Here is a 21,188-nt window from a genome sequence, read left to right as displayed (position 1 = left end):
CATAGGACTCCCTTTAGTATTTCTTGTAATTTTGGTTTGGTTTTTGCAAATTCCCTAAACTTCTGTTTATCTGGAAATGCCCTGATTTCACCATCATATTTGAGAGAGAGTTTTGCTGGGTATCTAATTCTTGGCTGGCAGTTGTTTTCCTTCAATGCTTTATATATGTCATCCCATTGCCTTCCTGCCTGCATAGTTTCTGCTGAGTAGTCCCAGATCATTGACTCACCTTTGTGGATCACTTTTCTTTTATCCCTAGACCCTCTTAAAATTCTCTCTTTATCTTTGGTTTTGGCCAGTTTGATTATAATGTGTCTTGGTGACTTTTTTTGGGATCTACCTTATGTGGGGTTCGATGAGCATCTTGGATAGATAATCTTCTCATCTTTATGACATCAGGGAAGTTTTCTGTCAACAAATCTTCAACAATTTTCTCTGTATTTTCTGTTATCCGCCCCCCCTTTTCTGGTACACCAATCACTCATAGGTTATTTCTCTTGATAGAGTCGCATATGACTCTTAGAGTTTCTTCATTCTTTGTCTGATTTTTCCTCAGATAAGTTGGCATCAAGTGCTTTATCTTCAGTGTCACTAATTCCAACTTCTACTTCCTCAATTCTGCTCCTGTGACTTTCTATTGAATTGTCGAATTCTGAAATTTTATTGTTAATCTTCTGGATTTCTGATTGCTGTCTCTCTATGGATTCTTGCAGCCTATTAAATTTGTCATTATGTTCTTGAATAACTTTTTTAAGTTCCACTACTTCTTTGTCGGTATGTCCCCTGGATGTTCTGCATTCTGTTGAAGTTCCTTTCTAATTTCTAGAAGAGTCTGTGTATTAATCTTTTGTATTCTGCCTCTGGTAATTCCAAGAAACTGTCTTCCTCCAGAGAATTTATTGATTCTTTATTTTGAGAGCTTGCTGAAGCCGTCATGGACTGCCTCTTTATGTGATTTGATATTGACTGTTGTCTCTGAGCCATCAATAAGTTATTATAATTTTATTTTATATTTGTTTAGGCGAGTCCTAGCTTCTTGTTTTGTTTTGTTTTGATATGCCCCAATAGGCTGCTCCTGTGCACTAGTTCGATTATTGGCACCTTGGTAGCTCTAACATCCTGTCACTAGGTAGTTAGTTCTGTAACTAAGTGTTTGCACACAGGAGTCCATTAAATTTTCCTATATGGGTTCAGCTCAGGTGTCCAGGCAGTCGGTCACCAAGTTTGTGGTGCAGGCTGTCACCTACAGTCCTAGAGAGGCATGGGTGATTGGTGTACGCACAGGTATCTGGCTGTGGTAGGGGGTCATGCGCTGAGCCAGGCAGGGGGCTGACAGCTGCCCCTGAAGAGTCTGAAAGGAAAGTGTGTCCCTATTCCCTAGGGTGAGCGGGTGGGTGAGTTTTGCAGCCAAACTATGAGCACCCTGCTCTGTTGGCTGTAAAGACTCTAGGGCAGCACTTTTTCTTGGCCTCCTGCAGCAGGTGACTAGGTGGCGTATTTGACGCCGTGAGTCCTCAAGTCCCTGGTGCGGATCAGTAAAGGTGCCTGCTTAAGGAGCAGGGCTGTGTCGAGGGTCACAAATCTGCCACTACACAGCTGAAACATTTGAAGTTAAACTTCAGGTGTTTACCCTGTTGTACTGTGGTAGTGAGGGCTAATGCTGTTGAGATGGGTCCCCACAAGTCTATACAGGGGTGTAAGGCACTCAAAGTCTGCAGACCCCTTATGCCTGTGCCTAGCAAAGGAGCTGTGCCGACCCTGAGTTCCTGGCTTAGGGGAGCCAGTAACTTATTTGTTCCCTCTCCAAGGCCAGGAGAGTGGGTAAGGGCGCCTTTTGGGATCTACTTCTGGCCCAGCGGACTTAGACTTCCAGACCAGTGCAGCGCGGGGAGGGAGGAGGTAAAAGGGAGAGAGATTTTTCCCAAATGGCCTTTTTTTTTTTAAATCCTCGCAAAAGGCCACACACATGTACTTATTTTTAGCCACTTGGGAGCTGCTTTTCACTGGTTCAGAGTGTCCAAGCAGAATCTCTGCTGCAGGATCTCTCTCGATGTGGAAACTGCCTCCGGAGCACGCGCACAGCTGTTTTCCTGCTTCAAAGCGGACCCTGAGTGGCTGAAAAGCTACAGTCCTGCCACCTCTGCTCTGGCGCTCCTCTCTTCTTCTGAACCACCTCCCTCTCCCCCCACCACTCAGTCCGATTCCTCAACTTTGCCTTGTTTAGGGCTCCTAGATATTCATATACAATCAAATCACTTGTTTTTCCAGGTCTTTGTTGTAAAAACAGTGGTTAGATGCTACAAAGTAGGTGGCAATGACTTAACTGTATGCGCGTTGTAAGGCCCAAGGGCCTCTTCCATCCTTGTCAAGAGGAGTGCTAACTTTCTCTCCTCTCATACAACAAGGGATAAATTTCTCTAAGTAGAATTTCCTATTCAAAGCATAAACCATTTTTATAACTTCAAATTCATATTAACAATTTCCCAGCATTTTAATCATTTACACATGCACTGGCGATTTGCAATAGCACCTGTTTCTCTATAACCAAAATAATACTGGGCATTGTCTTAGTTATCAGGTGCTGCTGTAACAGAAATACCACAAGTGGATGGCTTTAACAAAATGTTTTTTTCACAGTCTAGGGCTAGAAATCCAAATTCAGGGCATCAGCTCCAGGGGAAGGCTTTCTTCTCTGTTGGCTCTGGAGGAAGGTCCTTGTCATCAATCTTCCCCTGGACTATGAGCTCTGTACAGGAACCCCAGTTCCAAAGGATGCACTCTACTCCCAGCGCTGCTTTCTTGGTGGTACGAGATCCCCCTGTCTCTCTGCTTGCTTCTCTCTTTTATATCTCAAAAGAGATTGGCTCAAGACACTATCTAATCTTGCAGATTGAGTCCAACCTCATTAACATAACTGCTGCCTATCCTGCCTCATTAACTTCATAGAGGTAGGATTTATAACACATGGGAAAATCACATCACTCACAAAGTGGAGAACCACCACACAATACTGGCAATCATGACCAAAGTTGACGCATATTTTTGGGGGACACAATTCAATCCGTGACAGCCATTGTGCTTTTTAAAATATTTTTTCAATCCAATAGAGGATATTATTGTGTATTATTATTTTAATTATGCAAGTAATAAAAATGTTACTTAAGAAAACCTTTAATCACTAGTCTATATGTTAGTGTTATTCATTTGGGGTCAGTTTTTCCAAGGGCATGATGTGCCTACTTACTATGTAGATTCAAGTCATTTTTTATTTTAGAAAATCCTTGTATTTTCTCTCTAAATATTTGTTCGTTTCCATACTTTGTTTCCTTCTTTGAGGTCTTCAATTATGGAGCCATGGGATTTTATCTTCTATAGCTGTTATTTTCTCTCTGCTTTTTTAAACACATTTATTCCCATTTTAATTGATTTGTTTGTGTTTTCATTTCTATTCTCTAAGACTTTTTTCCCAGTACTGTCTGATCGCTTTTGTGCTCTCTCCAACTTCATCTTCATTTCCATGATTTTACGTTTCCTCCTTCTTTCTCAACTTCTGCCAACTAATATTTCACTCTTTCTTGAGCTCTTGCTTCATTGCACAGGCATTTTCTTCACAGTTTTTACCTGAATCATGGCATCATTTTTCTGGAGAGATTTCTTCACCTGATTTTTTTTTTTTCTTTTCTCCATTTTTCTTATACTATCTTTGCTAGATCCTGGTTTCTTTTTGATTGCTCATATTGGAAGAAAATTAATACCCCCAGAAAGAGATACTTTGTACAAATATCTGATTTCTGACTTTACTCTACCTTCACTGACTCTAAGAACCAAACCAGGTCAAGGGAAGCTCCTGCCCTATCCCAGCCTGTGCACACTGTTCCCACTGATTAGGTTTTCTCCTTCAGGGTATGCCACCCCCATTCACTGTGCATACTTTGCTGCTGCTTGCTGAGATCCACAGCCATGGCCCAGCTTCCCCAGTCTTTCTGCATGCACCTTGGCTCAATCTACAATGTTAGTTGCCCTTCTACCTATTTTATTTATTTATTTATTTTTTATTGTACTTCAGGTGAAGGCTTACAGAACAAATAGTTTCTCATGAAACAGTAGTACACATGTTGTTCTATGACATTGGTTAACAACCCCACAACATATGAACCCTCTAACTTCTCAACCTTTTTTTTTTGGTGAAGATACACATAGCCAAAGATACACCATTTCAAAAATTTCTACATGCACAGTTCAGTGACATTGACTACGCTCTTCCAGTTGTGCTGTTATTCTTACTTAAGATGAAGGCTTACAGAACAAAATAGTTTCTCATGTAACAGTTACTACAAATGTTGCCCTATGACAACGGTTAACAGTCTCATTTTGTGTTGATACCTTCTAGCCTGATATTATATGTTTATACACAAAGCTTTATTAGATTTGGAACTCATTTTAGGAAAAGAAGTAAAGTAGGAATCTGGGAGAAGCAGTAGAAACCATCAGTGACGGGAGTGAGCTATGAGTTCAAATTCTAGCCATACCACCATCTGGCTGTATTATTGTGTATAACTTACTTAATCTACATGAACCACAGCTTCCACATATGTGAAGTGGATTCAATAGGGGATTCATGTGATAATTTAGTAAAATGATTTATAGAAAGCATTTATTATGGTGTGTGGCAGATAGCAATTAGTCAAGACACATTATCTATCACCATCATAACTGTTATTATCATTAGTTCACATGGTTAACCAGTTGTCCTAAAACCGTTCAATGAGTGGCCCAACTTTTTCCAACTGACTTAAAATGCTTTATCTTTTATGAAAAAAATGTATATATACTGGAGTTGTTTTTTTTTAACTTTCTCTCTGTTAACACTGATTTGTCCGTTCCAGCATCAATAACACACTTATTAGAGGTTTCTATCTTTCAAATATATTTGAATATCTGGTACAACAATACTCCCCTCATTTCTCTTTCTCAAACATTTCCTAGCTTTCTTGCATGGATTTTTGTTTGTCTTTTCTAGATGAATGTTAGGATAATGTTATCAAGTTCCAAAAAAAAAAAAAACCTTCTCTAAAATTTTGGACACTGTAATAAACTTAAAATGTGGAAAACATTGGCATTACTAGAATATTGAATGTATACACATTTTTTTGTAAACAATAAAGCATTTAAAGTCAGTTGGGAAAGGTTAGGCTATTTAATGCATTATTTTAGGACAACTGGCTAACCATGTGAGCTGACGAATACCAGACAATAAATACCATGGATAGTCTCTCCATTTGGCTAAATGACCATTAATAGTTTTATAGAGTCTGTAGGTGGTGCAAATGTTTGACATACTTGGCTGCTAACCGAAAGGTTGGAGGTTCGAGCTCACCCAGAGATGCCTCGGAAGAAAGGCCTGATAATCTACTTTGGAAGAATGAGCCATTGAAAATCCTATAGAGCACAGTTCTACTCTGACGCACGTGAGAGCATTATGAGTTGGAATCAACTCAACAGCAATTAATGGTGGTGGTGGTGCAATAGTTTTATAGCTGTCTTTCCATAGGTCCTTGGTATTTAATATTTATATGGCTACTGTTATAGCATTTTCTTTGATCCTCTTGGTTTCCTCGGTAGAATGGTGTCACATGTATAGCCAGAGCTAGCTGGCCCAATGAAATTGTCCAAGGCCCTTCCTTCACCCAAAAAGGGAGAGGGAGGTTGCCCTTAATATAGGGGAGTTCCTATGTTCTTCTACTCTTTAAGGCTAGAGATGGCTCTGATTGGGAATTGGTCCTCATTTTCCTGCCAGTTTCTGTTTAGATTGGCTTTCTCCCTGCCTTTCCCCCTGAGTCTGTCCTGGGAAGCCTTAGCAGAGCCTTTCAAGGCCTGCATCACATCCCCCTGTTGTTGTTGTTGGATGCCATAGAGTCAGCTCTGATTCATGGTGACCTTACGGACAACAGAAGGAAACGTTTTCTGTTTCTGTGCCATTTTCTTGATCGTTGGTGTCAGGGAATGAATTATGTCCCTCAAAAAATGTGTGTATCAATTTGGCTGGGGCATGATTCTCAGTATGGTGTGGTTGTCTGCCATTTTGTGATTGTAATTTTATGTTAAAGAGGATTAGAGTGGGATTATAACACCCTTACCCAGGTCACGTCCTTGATCCAATGTAAAGGGAAGTTTCCCTGGGGTGTAGCCTGTGCCACCTTTTATCTCTCAAGAGATAAAAAGGAAAGGGAAGTGAGCAGAGACCGGGGACCTCATACCACCAAGAAAGCAGTGCTGGGAGCAGAGCGTATCCTTTGGACCTGAGGTTTCTGCAATGAGATGCTCCCAGCCCAAGGGAAGACTGATGCATCACAAGGACCTTCCTCCAGAGCTGACAGACAGAGAAAGCCTTCCCCTGGAGCTAGCACCCTGAATTCAGACTTCTAGCCTACTGGACTGTGAGAGAATAAACTTCTCTTTGTTAAAGCCATCCACTTGTATTTCTGTTATAGCAGCACTAGATGACTCAGACAGTTGGTATGTTTGAGCCCATTATTGTAGCTATTCTGTCAGTCCATCTCATTGAGAGTTTCCCTTGTTTTTGCTGACCCGCTGCTTTACCAAGCATGATGACCGTTTTTAGAAATTGGTGTTTCCTCATGATATGTCCAAAGTAAGTGAACTGAAATCTCGTCATCTTCACCTCTGAGGAACATTTGGATTGTATTTCCTCTAAGCCTGATTTGTTAGCTCCTCTGGCAGTTCATGGTGTATTCAGTATTCTTCCCCAGCACCACAGTTTGAATGTGTCAATTCTTCTGTCTTCCTGTTTCATTTTCCAGCTTTTGCATACATATGAGGAGATTGAAAAGACCATGGCTTGGGTCAGGTGCACTTTAATCTTCAAAATGACATCTTTCCTCTTTAAAACTTCAAAGAGGTCTTTTGCATACTTCCTACCTCACCTAATACTTGTCTAGGAGAGGAGTAGACTGCCTAGCTCTGTCCAAACCATCATCTTCCCAGAAATCTCTTGGGACCTTCATCCTCTGTTTTATTATTTCCAAAAGAATTATTTTCAAAATACTTTTATATGTATCTCCCATATGAAGTCTTTTCCATCTATGGCATTATCTCCTTAAATATAAGAACTCTGAAGACAGTGATGTTTTAGCTTTGTGCCATCTCAATGCCCAGAACAATGAGCTGACTTATTTATTTAAGTAACATTAAATAATATTAGTAGTGTGTCTTAGTCATCTAGTGCTGCTCTAACAGAAATACCACAAGTGGATGGCTTTAACAAATGAGATTTATTCTCTCACAGTCTAGTAGGCTACAAGTCCAAATTCAGGACACTAGCTCCAGGAGAAGGCTTTCTCCCTCTGTTGGCTCTGGAGGAAGTTCTTTGGGATGCATCAGTCTTCCCTTGGTCTGGGAGCATCTCAGCGCAGGAATCTCAGGTCCAAAGGACATGCTCTGCTCCCGACACTGCTTTCTTGGTGGTATGAGGTTCCCATGTATCTCTGCTCATTTCTCTCTTTTATATCTCAAAAGAAATTGGCTTAAGCTACTATCCAATCTTGTAGACCTCATCAGTATAACTGCCACTAATCCATCTTATTACATCATAGTGATAGAGTTTACAACACATAAGGAAATCACATCCGATTACATAATGGTACACAATCATACAATACTGGGAATCATGACCCAGTCAAGTCGACAGATATTTTTGGGGGACACAGTTCAATCCATGACATGTTTCAATGTGTTTTTAGACTGAGATATGACCACACTTATGGGAGACATCTGTGTCACTGGTTTTCTCTTTGTAGCCTTCTTTGTGTGCAGTGAACAAGTTCTTCCACAGTTGTATCCCCGGAGTGCTCTTTGTTTGCAGGCATATTAAGGCCCTGAGAACATGAGGAATGCATTTAGTGCCACAAGAGATGTCTACTTCTGTGGTTGTTCTACTGTGATTTCTTGAATAATTTATCAGCTACTTAACACTCATCCAATTTGGCTTCTTATTGAGAAATGATCTGTAAGCACTCACGCTTTATCTCAGAATTTAAAATACAGTCATTTTTAATAAATTGATTGTCTTTAAACAAGAATTTTAATGTTGGGGGAAAATTTGGTATATCCCAAGACTGTCCTATATGTCAATATGTTATGTGTCCATGTCTTCTCTTTATTAGTCTAGGTGAACTAGAGCTCATTGCCTTCACCTGTTTATTTGTGTTTGCAATACCATTCCATTTTTTTATTCTCTGTCAGGTGCTGGGGTTCCCCAGTTCCAGCCAATTGCCTTGAATGGCCGAATCCAGGTCCTCAGCAATGGGTCTTTGTTGATCAAGCATGTTGTGGAAGAAGACAGTGGCTACTACCTCTGCAAGGTCAGCAACGATGTGGGCGCAGACGTCAGCAAGTCCATGTACCTCACGGTTAAAAGTAAGGAAGAAGAATGCTTTGTTTTACCTCAATAGGTCTTTTTTGGCTTGAGTTTTCAATTGTCTGCATACACCTGTTTGAAAACACACATGCACACGTTGGTTTGCTATACCTGTTGTTTGAAGTTTTGCTGTCTAGAAATTGGAGAGAATGGTAAAAATTTGGGCCCCTCCAGTCTGGGGCATAGAGCCACACTCTCCTCTCCCTTCAGTCCCCTTGGCCACCAATCCCGGCCATGGGCAACTCAGCAGATGGGTAGGCCTCCACCTTTAGCGGCCATATTTCTGTCATGTTGATTGTATGGTGGAGAAGTCCAATACATGGTCTCAAATGTGTTCTTTTCAGAGATCTAATTTTCATAAATTTTATCATTTGCAAGCTGACTTGTCTGTAGATTTCCTTTTGAAGATCATTGTGAAATTAAGCAACTGGAAACCCCATTACCAAAACAAACGACAAATGGAAACAAGTCCATCACATTTACGGAAACAACAAGAGGGACCCTGTGCTGATGGTCCATGCTGCTGACCCAGCTTATACAAAGGGCACCTTGAAATGTCATTATTTTCACACTTTGATAACTAAACCACCAAGGAAAGGAAGTAAAGTGGACCCAAATTTTACTGAAAGCTACTAATAAGCAAATGGTTTTACGTCTAGTTTATAGTGACTGGCTTATGTTTTCTTCATTTGCATGATTTTCTGTTAGATAAACTGTGATTTCTTATTGACTGCAAGGCTTTGTTCAGGCATCCTCTTTTTCTATTTTAAGTCTGTTATTGGAAAGGATCTCAACCATACCATTTATTAGGAGGTTTAAAAGTGAATTTCAGTGATGCCTGTGTGTACGTGTGTGTGATATTTCAAGACTAGCCACAAAAAGACTAATATCCATCCTAACTCACTGATAATTTATTCTATTTAGTCCATTACTTCCAACAGAATAATAAAAAATATAAAACTATCTATTTCCTAAACTTTTATATGATAGAACAAATAATAGTTCTAAAATGGGATTGTTTTGGAATATGTTTTTCACATATTCAGTACAGGCCATCTGATCCGTTCCTGTCTTTAAGTCCAATTTGTAGGTAAGTCAAAACAGGTGATACGGTTCTTATTTAGCCTCACTTTAGTGCAAGAAAAGGCTCAAAGCCTTTTCAATGATTTAAAAGCTGCCTGCATGTGCAGCAAGTGAAGATGATTGTGGTGAAAAATTTGTTGATGGTAGGGGTTGATTCAGTCATTTCAAAGTGACAGAAAATTTACATAACATTAAAGGGCAAGCAGGAGTTGTCCATAAGTTGGACATTCATAGCCCAGGGACTGCCTGTACATATTTTTGACCCCTAAATTGCATTCTCTGGAAGAACTGAATTTCAAGAATCTGAAGACAAATTTTGATATCACTTAAATCCAAAGGTACAATAGTCAGTTTTAAATTTATCAAATGATAAAATATTGATAAAACCTAAGAGCTGAGAACCAACATCGAGCAATGTTGGTCTATATTTTTTCCCAAAAAAAGAATATATTTTGAAGTTATTTTAATATGTTTTAAATTCATCAAACATTTATCTATTCCACAAATATATATCAAATACAACTCTGTACAAAGCTTTATGAAGGAGGTAAATACCATCAACCATGGATCTATCCTAATGAATCAAAGAGTTTGTTGTGTCTTGGAAGGGGAAATGAAAAGGAAGGTTGTTGCTGTTATTTGTTTCTGTTGGGTGGATTCTGACTTGTTGCAACACCGTGTATTATAGAGTAGAACTGTTTCATAGGGTTTCCTTGGCTATAATCTTAAACAGATCACCAGGCTTTTTCTCCCACAGTACTGCTGGGTGAGTTCGAACTGTGAACCTTCAGGTTACTAGTCAAGCACAAAGCATTTGCTCTACCTAGGAAGAAGGCAGTGGCTACTAATTATGAAGCCAGGTGAAAAATAATTGGTGCCGTGTATTTGCCTTTCAGTGGATGACAGATTGTCAGCTTGAGGGAATTAAAGAAAGCTTCATGGAAAAGACCTTGAAGGATGGTTATAATTAAAAAATGCAGAAATTGAAGATTTTTTTCCATATCTCCTCTTCTGATAATTTTGCATTAGGTACTGGTGTATGCTGAGGAAAGGGGGCCATTGGGGGGACTACAAAGATTACTGAGACATAGCTTTACCTTTAATGAGCTTCCTCTCTCCGGGGGCAGTTGGGCATGTATGTGTCCAACTCCTGTCAAACAGCATGTGTAAGTGTTATCTGCCATAGACACCAAGGGCTGACAGTCAAAGGCGTGATTTTCATTTGTAGAATCATCAGCTATAGAATGTGAATCTATGGCATTTGAATTCAGTCTCAAAGGATGAAAGTGTTTCAAAAGATAGAGTTGTTCCTTTGCCGTGAGAACAGAACTAGATGATTCCCAGCCACCATTACTGAAAGTTTTGATCAAAGATTCTATAAAGAATCCTGATCAAAAGGGGGGGAATATAGATAGAATTTCAAATTTTCATGCAATTAAGACTTCCTGGAGCCACTGAGGCAGGATAAATCCCCAAAACTTTTGCTCTGAGATAATCTTTAAACCTTAAATCTTAAATCAAAATATTCTCTGAAATTTTCTTTAAACCAAACAATAGGTTAGCTTAATTAGTAAAGAATGTCTGCCTTGAGCAGTGTGCTTTTTTTAAAGAACTATCTATATGGGATTAAATTGACAACAGCAATTTGAAATATTAGATAAGAAGCTTAGAGGCAGTGGATTTATGTTAATGGGGGAGGAAAAATTTGGGAAAAGAGAATGAGAATGGTTGGTTGTACAACCTGAAGAATATAACCAATGTCACTGAATTGTACAAATTGTTTAACTGGATTAACAAAAAAAGGCAGAGTTGTTGAGGCTAGATAGGGGCATTCCATAGGAAGGGAACAGTGAGAGCGAATACATGAAATTAACACATCCAAAGCAATAGACAACTGTCTGCTGAAAGTTGCATGGTACACAGAGGGGATAAGAGAATGAAGCATTTAAAATAATGATATTTCAAATAGAAATGATTCTTAGATTTGGCCAAATTTTAGATGATCTCAACCTGTGCAAACTATGAGTGGAGATGTACCTTTAAATCACAGTTCATTTTAGCAGTCCTTAATAACCCAGGGGTGGTTTTTGAATGATTTGATCTTCAGACTTGTGGTGTTTCTAACTTCTGAAAGTAAAATATTTAAATTATGAAACATAAAAAAAAAGATAATAAAAAGATATAGAAGTGTGAATACAGGGTGTATTGAAGACAAATGTATAATGAATATATTTGTTGCTCTGGAATCCCTAATTCTGATACCATTCAAAAATCAATTAGCAAACATGGGGATCATTTGTACTGTTCTTTGTATTTTTTTTTAATCATACATTAAGTGTATTAAAAATTGACACACCAAGGTTGTGAATATAGCAGGTAGTGGACAATTTGCCACTTGAGGTATGGCTATTTTACTAATAATATAGAGAAGAGACCCAATAAGATCAGAGAGAGCAGGATGTGCTGACTCTAGGCTGACCTGGGCAAAGATGGCTGCCCTGGCCGTTGCTGTTGCAGCTGCTGGGCTGCCCATTAGCACCTGACCAGTCAGCTCTTATGTCCTGTCATTGGCAATAGGATTATACCTGGCCCTGCAACAGCGGAGGCTTGGGGCTCTTCGTTGTCTAATATTGGCAGGCTTATATCAGACATATGTTCCTTAATGTTTTATTTTTATTTCTACAGAGGATTGAAGGGGATACATTAAAATGCAGATACACACATCCATACACACACCAATCCCAAATGTCTTCTAGAATAGCAAGAGCTACTCCTTTCTTTTAATCTTTTAATACAGTCATAACAAATGCATGGGAGTCCCTGGTTGGCACAAATGTTTAAAGTGCTTAGCTGCTAACTGAAAGGTTGGCAATTCAGATCACCTTGGAAGAAAGGCCTGGTGATCTGCTTCCAAAAGATCACAGCCTTGAAAACCTTATGGAGTACAGTTCTACTCTGAAACACATGGGGTCTCCATGACTCGGAATCAACTTGACAGTAACTTTTCTTTAACAAACATATGCACATGTGACCCCCCCCATACACACACCACATTCCGTACAAACACACACACAAAAAACATGACAAATGATTAAGGGGTACCTATTCAAAATATAAGGAGCCTTGGTGGCACAGTGGTTAAGTGCTCAGCTGCTGACTGAAAATGTTATCAGTTCAAACCCACCAGCTGCTCTGTGGGAGAAAGATGTGGCAGCCTGCTTCTGTAAAGATTTACAGCCTTGGAAACCCTATGGGGCAGTTCTGCTCTGTCCTATCGGGTTGCTATGAGTCGGAATCGACTCGATGGCAATGTGTATTTAAAATGCAACAGGACAGGAAAGGCAGCAAAACAAGGACGCTCACTCCCTTATTTCCACCCAACCACCGGGAAAAATATTGGTAAAACATGGACAAAGACCCCTCTTCCCCTTTACCCCAAATAGTTGACTATAATCTTTTACACACTAAGAAGTTTGTCAACGTTGCTGAAATTTATTACACAAAAATGCTAACATGTGGTAGCCCCCAAAGGAAAATTCTGTTGGGGGAGAAGAAAGGAGTCTTATGTGTCTACTTCCAGGTTAGTGAAGTACCTAAAAGATGCTATGAGGTGGGCGTAGAGGGGGTGAGCCCGTAGGATGTAATCAACTGGCAAAAACCACAATGTGGTGGAAAGACCCCTGGGATTTTGCTCCTGGCATTGCCACTTCTGAATTATGTGACTTTGGACTATTTGCTTAACCTAAGTCTGTACAATGGGAAGAGTTATGTCTACCTGACAGAGTTATTGTGAAGAGTAAATGGGATAATTATTTGAAAAGACATTGTAAAATGCAAAGCATTCCTGCGTGTTCCAACACATAAAAAAATAGTGAGTGGTTCCGTATGTTGGAGAGGAAATCCCTCAGCAGTGCAAAGAGTTAATACGCTTTGCTGCTAACCCAAAGGTTGGCCGTTCGAGTCCACCCAGAGGTGCCTGGAAGAAAGGCCTGGCAGTCTACTTCCAAAAAATCAACCATTGAAAACACTATGGAGCACAGTTCTACTCCAACATACACGGGGTCCCCATGAGTCGAGATTGACTGGACAGCAACTGGTTTTGGGTTTTTTTTTGGTGGTGGTGGTGTTTGTTCATGTTGACGAGAAAGAGAAAACGTATACTGATGGTGCTGAGCACAGGAGCACGTTTAGAAAACCATTCTGTAAAAGAAAATCACAAGGCCATAGGGCAGGAAGAGGAGAGAACCTGCATCCGCCGAGACCCACGGGGAGATGTTTTCGTTACTGTTGTAATGGCCATCCATAGGTTATCCTTGGAGCGATGCGTCTGGAAATTCTGATGGCCTGTGTCTTTTTCCAAACCCTGTTTTCTTTTAAGAATAATCGATAGAATGGGGATTTCAAACTGTTTAATAGAAAATTATAGTGCCCTGCTCTAAATAAAAACATTAAGTACTTTTTCTATAAACTTATTTAAAACAAATATTCGGCAGATATTCTAATTTGTGGTTGTTAGTTGCTGACGAATCGACTTGACTTCTGGCGGCCCCACGTACAGCATATTGAAATGTTACCCGGTCCTGTACCATCTTCATGAACATTGGTGTGTCGAGTCCATTGTTGGGGCTGTTGTGTCAGTGCATCTCACTGAGGGTGTCCCTCGTTTTCACTGACCCTCCCCTTTACCAATTCTAAATTTGGTAGAGAAAATTTTCTGCCTGATTGGGCCACGTCAAGAAATTAAGGCAGTTTCTCAGCTAAAGACTCTGGCTTCCAAGGATGGTTGGTGCTGGGTTTGAACACATTTTAAAGATCAGAACTCGACAGACAAGACCTACTGCTGTAGGTGGGATGCTGGGGCCGGTCTCCAGTCTGGGAAGTTCTCTTACTGTTTTCAAAAAACACTATTCCAACAATAAAGTATTTAGCGATGAACCCTGCCTCCCCCACCCCCCCTTTTGATATGAGACATGAGGAGGCTTGACAGAGAAGAGAGCAAGAAAACAAATACGGGAAGCAATCAAAAATAATCAGGACCAACTCTGGATCAGCCTAATTTTACATTGTCATCTCAATTCTAGTTCATCTTTTTACCAAAAGTCACCCCAGGAATAGAGATCCAAAACAATAGATAATATTTCCTGCTGTGGCAGAAAAAACTGAAGGAGCAGGCTTCTGTGTGCAGTCAAATTTAGCGTCTGGTTACAACGTCCTCACTCCTGGTCCCAGGCCATTTAGGGGCTGGTGAGGCACAATGCAACGCTTAGGCATGGACTTGGTTGCCAAGGAGTTGATTCTGACTCATGATGACTCTGTGGGCGGAGCAGAACTGTGCTCTGTAGCATTTTCAATGGCTGACTTTTTGCAAATAGATTGTCAAGCCTTTCTTCCAAGGCACCTATGGGTGGACAGGAACCTCCAACCTTTCAGCTGAGTGTGTTAACTGTTTGCACCACCCAGGGACCATTTGGGGCCTGGGGAGTGTGATCTTTTATGGTAAGAAAATAGTTCCAAGAACTGCTGGACCTCTCAAATCGATGAACAACCATGAATGTTTCTCCCAGGCATCAAAAAGCCATCATCCCACCTCCCAACTTCCTGCCACTGGCCAGTCTGAACCCCTGTGTTCCCAGGAACCAGGGTTTCAGTGTGAATCTATAACCCACAATGACCAAGCAGCTCTTCCTTTGCGGCCACTCTGCAGAGGGCCTTTCTGATCCTGCACACAGTGTGAAAGAGCGTCCTTCATCAGACAGGAGTGGGGGCTTCCGGGGAGGCTGGTTTACTTTTTGAATCTAAGGATTGGCTCTGGGAGCAAATCCGCTGGCTCTTGTCCAGCCTTGGTCCCAAGGCCTCCCTTCCTCCTTCCCTTTGCCTCAGCCCAGGCAGGTCTCTGTGCCCATCAGATCTCTGTGCTGCCAAGTACATTAACATTTGCACTACCCAGGGACTTCAAAAGCTGTTTACCCTCCGTTATTTTAATTCTGAGGGCTTCTAAATCAAGGCTTCCAAACGTTGGCTCCTGGGCCCCAGTAGTTTATGAATGACCTTGTAGGGGTTCTGGCAACCTTGAAATTATGTGCAAAAATGTATGCATTTTTCTGGGAACAAACACTATATCCTTAAAGAGATCCATGATGCTAAGTAGATTAAGAACTACTGTCCAACTCAGGGTGACCTCATGTATTACAGAGTAGAACTGAGCTCCAGAGAATTTTCTTGACTGTATTCTTTATGAAAGCAGATTGCCAGTCCTTTCTTTCATGGCACCACTGTGTGGGTTCGAACCACCAACCTTTTGGTTAGTAGTTGAGCTAAAACTGTTTGTGCCACCCAGGAATTTATAACAATAAGAGCTATAATTTATTCTAAATATTTTAATCATTTTATATAATCTAATTAAATTATACATAATCTCCTTTTATGTTTACCGACTCTTTCTTCTGCTATGCCTGTCTGTATTCAGTCCATGCACTGTATTGTTCAATTTAGTTATTGTACTTTTTATTTATTTATTTTTAAATATTCTCTATTTCTTTACTAACATTTCCCATCTGCCCATTCATTATGCATTTACATTTATTTACATCTTTGGCTATATTTATAATAGCTTTTTTCAAGGCCTTGTCTGCTAATTGCAACATATGAGTCTGTCGGTCAGTGTCTATTAATTGCTTCTTCTTTTTTTTTTTTTAATCAGCTTGGAACACATTTATTTTTTCTGCTGTTTGGCGTGTCTTCTAATTTTTTTCTTTCTTTTGAATACTGGATGTTATGAATGATACATTGTAGAGACTCTGGATTCTGTTATGTTCCTCCAAAGAGTGATTTTTTGTCCTGGCAGGCATTTAATTGACTGAACATAATCTCCACGATCACTCTTTCTTGCAGGAGGCAGCAGCTGAAATCTCTATTCCATTCTTTCAGCTTCAGCTGCTGCATTTTTCCTGAGCCCAGTGAGATCTCCCCTGTACATACATCATTTAGTAGTCATTCAATTAAATTGAGCAAATAGTATATGCCAGTGTTGGAACTGCCACTTCTATGACTCCTTTCCTTCTAGGATTTTCCCTTACTTTTCTGGCTGATCTGCCAAATGTCATTTATGGGAAAGTTAGTTCGTCTGAGCTCTCTGCCGTTACTACAAGTCTGGAAAGTCTGAAACCTTTTAATTTCATTTTATAGTGTTTTGATAGACAGGTTTTAAAAATTGCTAAGTAGTTAAATCTAACAGCTTTCCTTTAGACTTCTCCTTGTTAGCATCATATTTAGAAAATTCTTCTGTATTCCAAGATTAATATTCTATATTTGTCATTTAACTCTTTAATACCTAAGAAATATATTATGATGGAAATTATAAGCAAGAGCTAATCTTTTTTCCACAAATGGTTCATCAGTGGTACCAACGGCATCTGTTAATAACCCATTTTGTCCTTACTTTTCTGAGATGCCACTTTCATTTTTCGGAGAGACACTTAAGAATATGGAGTCACAAGTCAGACTCCTAAGGTTAGAATCATAGCCCTGTTGCTTACTAGCTGTGAGACTTTGGACAAGTTGCTAATCTCTCTGTGCCTTGGTTATTTAATCCTGAAATCACCACAGAGTGCTGTTAGAAGGATTATAATGAGTTAATGTAAACATGTAAATTTTTCAGAACAAAAGAATGATGTTAAATCTCTACCTGTTTACCATGTACAAAAACTAACTCAAAATGTATTATAGGTGTAAATGTAAGAATTACAACTGTAAAACTCTTATAAGGAAGCATAGGAGTATATCTTTATGACCTTAGGTGAGTCAGTGGTTTCCGACATATATCACCAAAAGCACAAGCGACAAAAGAAAGGATACATAAATTAGGCTGCATCAAAATTAAAAAATTTTATACTTCAAAAGATATAATCAAGAAAGTGAGAGGTGGGGCCAAGACGGCGGAGAAATCAGATGCTACCGGTGGACCCTCTTACAACAAAGACCCGAAAAAAGAACTGAATCGATTATATATGACAATCTAGGAGCCCTAAACATCTAAGGCAAAGTTGAGGAACTGGACTGAGTGGCAGGGGGAAGGAAAGACAGTTCGGAAGCAGCAAGGAGTTGCCAGACGTGACCCGGAGAGAGCCTGAGCCCTTCAGGCCTGATCAGCTTGTGGGTGAGCAGTGAGGTCAGCAAGCAGCCGAGCTCAAGAGGCACGTTTTCCGCACTGGGAGAGACCCAGCACCAGAGACTGTACACGGTCACCCAGAACCAGTGAGAAGCAGCCCTCCACGAAAGATAAGTACTTGTGTATGGCTTACCACACGGATCAAAAACACCCAAAAAACTTCTCAAAAACCTCAAAAACTTCTCTCCCATTTACCTTCCCACTCCCTGCTCTGGGTCCTGGGCCAGCTTCAGCAATTGCCGAGTCCCCTGTGCCGAAAGCAGGATCCATCACACGCCCTGAGCTATTCTACTGACCTTGGAGAGTGAACAAATTAACAACAGGGGGAAAAAATAAACTGTCGGCTCCCCTAAGCCAGGCACCCCGGGTGGGCACAGATCCTTTGTCTAGGCACAGGCATAAGGGATCCACAGACTTCGAGTGCCTTTCCTCCTACAGAGACTTGCTTAGGCCCATTTCAACAGCATAGGCCCTCATTAACACAGTACAACAGGGTATATACCTGAAGTCTAACTTCAGCTATTTCAGCTGTGGAGTGGCAGGTTCTTGACATTTGACACTGCTCTGCCAATTAAGCAGGGTCTTCACCTACCCACATCAGGGGCCTGAGGACTGGTGGCTCCACCCATGCCACCTAGCCACCTGCGATAGGGGCCCAAGAATAAGAGGTGCCTCCCAGTCCTTGCAGCCAACAGCATTGGGAGCTCAGTCTGGCTGCAAAACTCACCCACCTACACACTCAGGGAACAGGGACACGCCTTAATCCTGGACACTCGGGAGCGGCCGTAAGCCCCCTGCCTTGCTCGGAGTGTGTCCGCCTGCCAGCCAGATACCTGTGCCTACACCAATCACCCATGCCTGTCTAGGACTGTAGGTGAGAGCCTACAACACACACTTGGTGGCTATCTACCTGGGCACCTGAGATGAATCCATACAGGAGGAGTGGGAAGACTCCTGAGCTCACATACCTAGTAAATGATCTAACCACCTGGTGATAGGACATTAGAGCTTCGAAGTTGCCAATAATCCAACTAACTCATACAAGCAGCCTATTTGGGCATATCAAAACAAAACAAGAAGCTAGGCCACAGTAAGAAAACATAAAATAAATATAATAACTTATTGATGGCTTGGAGACAACAGTCAATATCAAATCACGTAAAGAGGCAATCCATGATGGCTTCAGCAAGCTCCCAAAATAATAGAATCTAGAAATTTTCCAGAGGAGGAAAATTTCTTGGAATTACCAGAGGCAGAATACAAAAGATAAATATACAGAACTCTTAAAAAATTAGAAAGGAAGTTAATCAGAACACAGAACACGAATAGAGGAAATTAAAAAGATTAGAGAAAAGAAATAAACTATGGGAGGCAGGGCCAAGATGGTGGAGTAGTCAGACAGCTTTCTATATCCCTCTTACAACAAAGACCTGAAAAACAAGTGATTTGATTGTATATGAATATCTAGGAGCCCTGAACAAGGCAAAGTTGAGGAAGTGGACTGAGTGGCACGGGGAGAGGAGTGCCATACTGGCGGCGGTAGGAGCTGCAGCTCTTCAGCACTGAAGGGCTCCGGGTGTGCAGCGAAGCAGGCAAACAGCTCCGCGTGCACTTGGGAGGCAGTTTCCACATCAAGAGAGATCCGGCAGCTGAGATTCTGCTTGGACAGTCCGAACCAGTGAAAAGCAGCTCCCAGGTGACTAAAGATAAGTACATGCATGTGACCTTTTGCAGGGATTTAAAAAAAAAAAAAACAAAGCCCATTTAGGAAAAACCTCTCTCCCTTTTACCTCCTCCCGCCCTGCTCTGCACCGGTCCTACCTTCCGAAGTCTCTGAGTCCCTTGGGCCAGAAGTAGATCCCAAAAGGCACCCTGATCTATTCTCCTGGCCCTGGAGAGGAAACAAATAAACTACTGGCTCCCCTAAGCCAGGAACTCAGGGTCAGCACAGCTCCTTTGCTAGGCACAGGCATAAGGGGTCCGCAGACTTTGAGTGCCTTACACCCCTGTATAGACTTGTGTGGACCCATCTCAACAGCGTACGCCCTCACTACCACAGTACAACGGGGTAAACACATGAAGTCTAACTTCAACTCTTTCAGCTGTGAAGTGGCAGATTTGTGACCCATGACACAGCCCTGCCCTTTAAGCAGGCACCTTAACGGGTCCACACCAGGGGCTTGAGGACTGGTGGCTCCACCTACATCACCTAGTCACCTGCTACATGGGTCCAAGAATAAGTGGTGCCCCCGAGTCTTTACAGCCAACAGAGTAGGGGGCTTATAGTCAGGCCGCAAAACTCACCTACCTACTCGCTCTAGGGAATAGGGACACGCTTTCCTTTCAGACACTCAGGGGCAGCCGTCAGCCCCCTGCCTTGCTCAGCACATGACTCCCTACTGCAGCCAGATACCTGTGCCTACACCAATCACCCATGCCCCTCTAAGACTGTAGGTAAGAGCCTGCACCACACACTTGGTGACCGACTGCCTGGATACCTGAACTGAACCCATACAGCAAAATTTAACGGACTCCTGTGTGCACATACTTAGTTACAGAACTGACTATCTGGTGACAGGACGTTACAGCTTCAAAGACACCAATAAACAAACTAGCACACAGTGAGCAGCCTATTGGGGCATATCAAAACAAAACAAAACAAGAAGCTAGGACACACTAAAGAAAACAGAAAATAAAATTATAATAACTTATTGATGGCTCGGAGACAACAGTCAATATCAAATCACATGAAGAGGCAGTTCATGATGGCTTCAGCAAGCTCCCAAAATAAAGAATCAATAAATTCTCTGGAGGAAGAGAGTTTCATGGAATTACCAGAGGCAGAATACAAAAGATTAATACACAGAATTCTTCTAGAAATTAGAAAGGAAATTCACAAAGCATAGAGACAGCCAAAGAACATACAGTTAAAGTAGTAGCGGAACTTAAAAAAGTTATTCAAGAACATAATGACAAATTTAATAGGCTGCAAGAATCCATAGAGAGACAGCAATCAGAAATCCAGAAGATTAACAGTAAAATTCAGAATTAGACAACTCAATAGAAAACCATAGGAGCAGAATTGAGGCAGTAGAAGTTAGAATTAGTGACATTGAAGATATAGCACTTGATGCCAACTTATTTGAGGAAAAATCAGATAAAAGAATTAAAATCAATGAAGAAACTCTAAGAGTCATGTGGGACTCTATCAAGAGAAATAACCTACGAGTGATTGGAGTACCAGAATGGGGTGGTGGGGGGTGGGGGACAGATAACAGAAAACACAGAGAAAATTGTTGAAGATTTATTGACAGAAAACTTCCCTGATATCATGAAAGATGAGAAGATATTTATCCAAGATGCTCATCGAACCACACATAAGGTAGATCCCAAAAGAAATTCACCAAGACATATAATCAAACTTTCCAAAACCAAGGATAAAGGGAGAATTTTAAGAGTGGCTGGGGATAAAAGAAAAGTCATCTACAAAGGAGAGTCAAT

General features: G+C 41.0%; 1 protein-coding gene and 1 non-coding gene across 2 annotated transcripts in view; one reads left to right on the top strand and one right to left on the bottom strand.

The window, feature by feature from the left end:
- Positions 1-21,188, top strand: part of DSCAM (DS cell adhesion molecule) — a 987,413-nt gene that overhangs the window by 691,634 nt on the left and 274,591 nt on the right. The window contains exon 12 of the mRNA XM_012558972.1: positions 8,263-8,429. Within this exon, the coding sequence (XP_012414426.1) occupies positions 8,263-8,429 (167 nt within the window). The remainder of the gene's footprint in view (positions 1-8,262; positions 8,430-21,188) is intronic.
- Positions 2,279-2,404, bottom strand: LOC111822740 (U6atac minor spliceosomal RNA). Its single transcript, XR_002825860.1, has one exon. It is a non-coding gene; the product is annotated as a U6atac minor spliceosomal RNA (small nuclear RNA).

The sequence above is a fragment of the Trichechus manatus genome, unplaced genomic scaffold, assembly GCF_000243295.1.
Source record: "Trichechus manatus latirostris isolate Lorelei unplaced genomic scaffold, TriManLat1.0 scaffold00202, whole genome shotgun sequence".
NCBI classification, from domain to species: domain Eukaryota; kingdom Metazoa; phylum Chordata; class Mammalia; order Sirenia; family Trichechidae; genus Trichechus; species Trichechus manatus.
The sequence above is the reverse complement of the archived record's forward strand: the minus strand, read 5'-3'. Positions and strand labels throughout refer to the sequence as shown.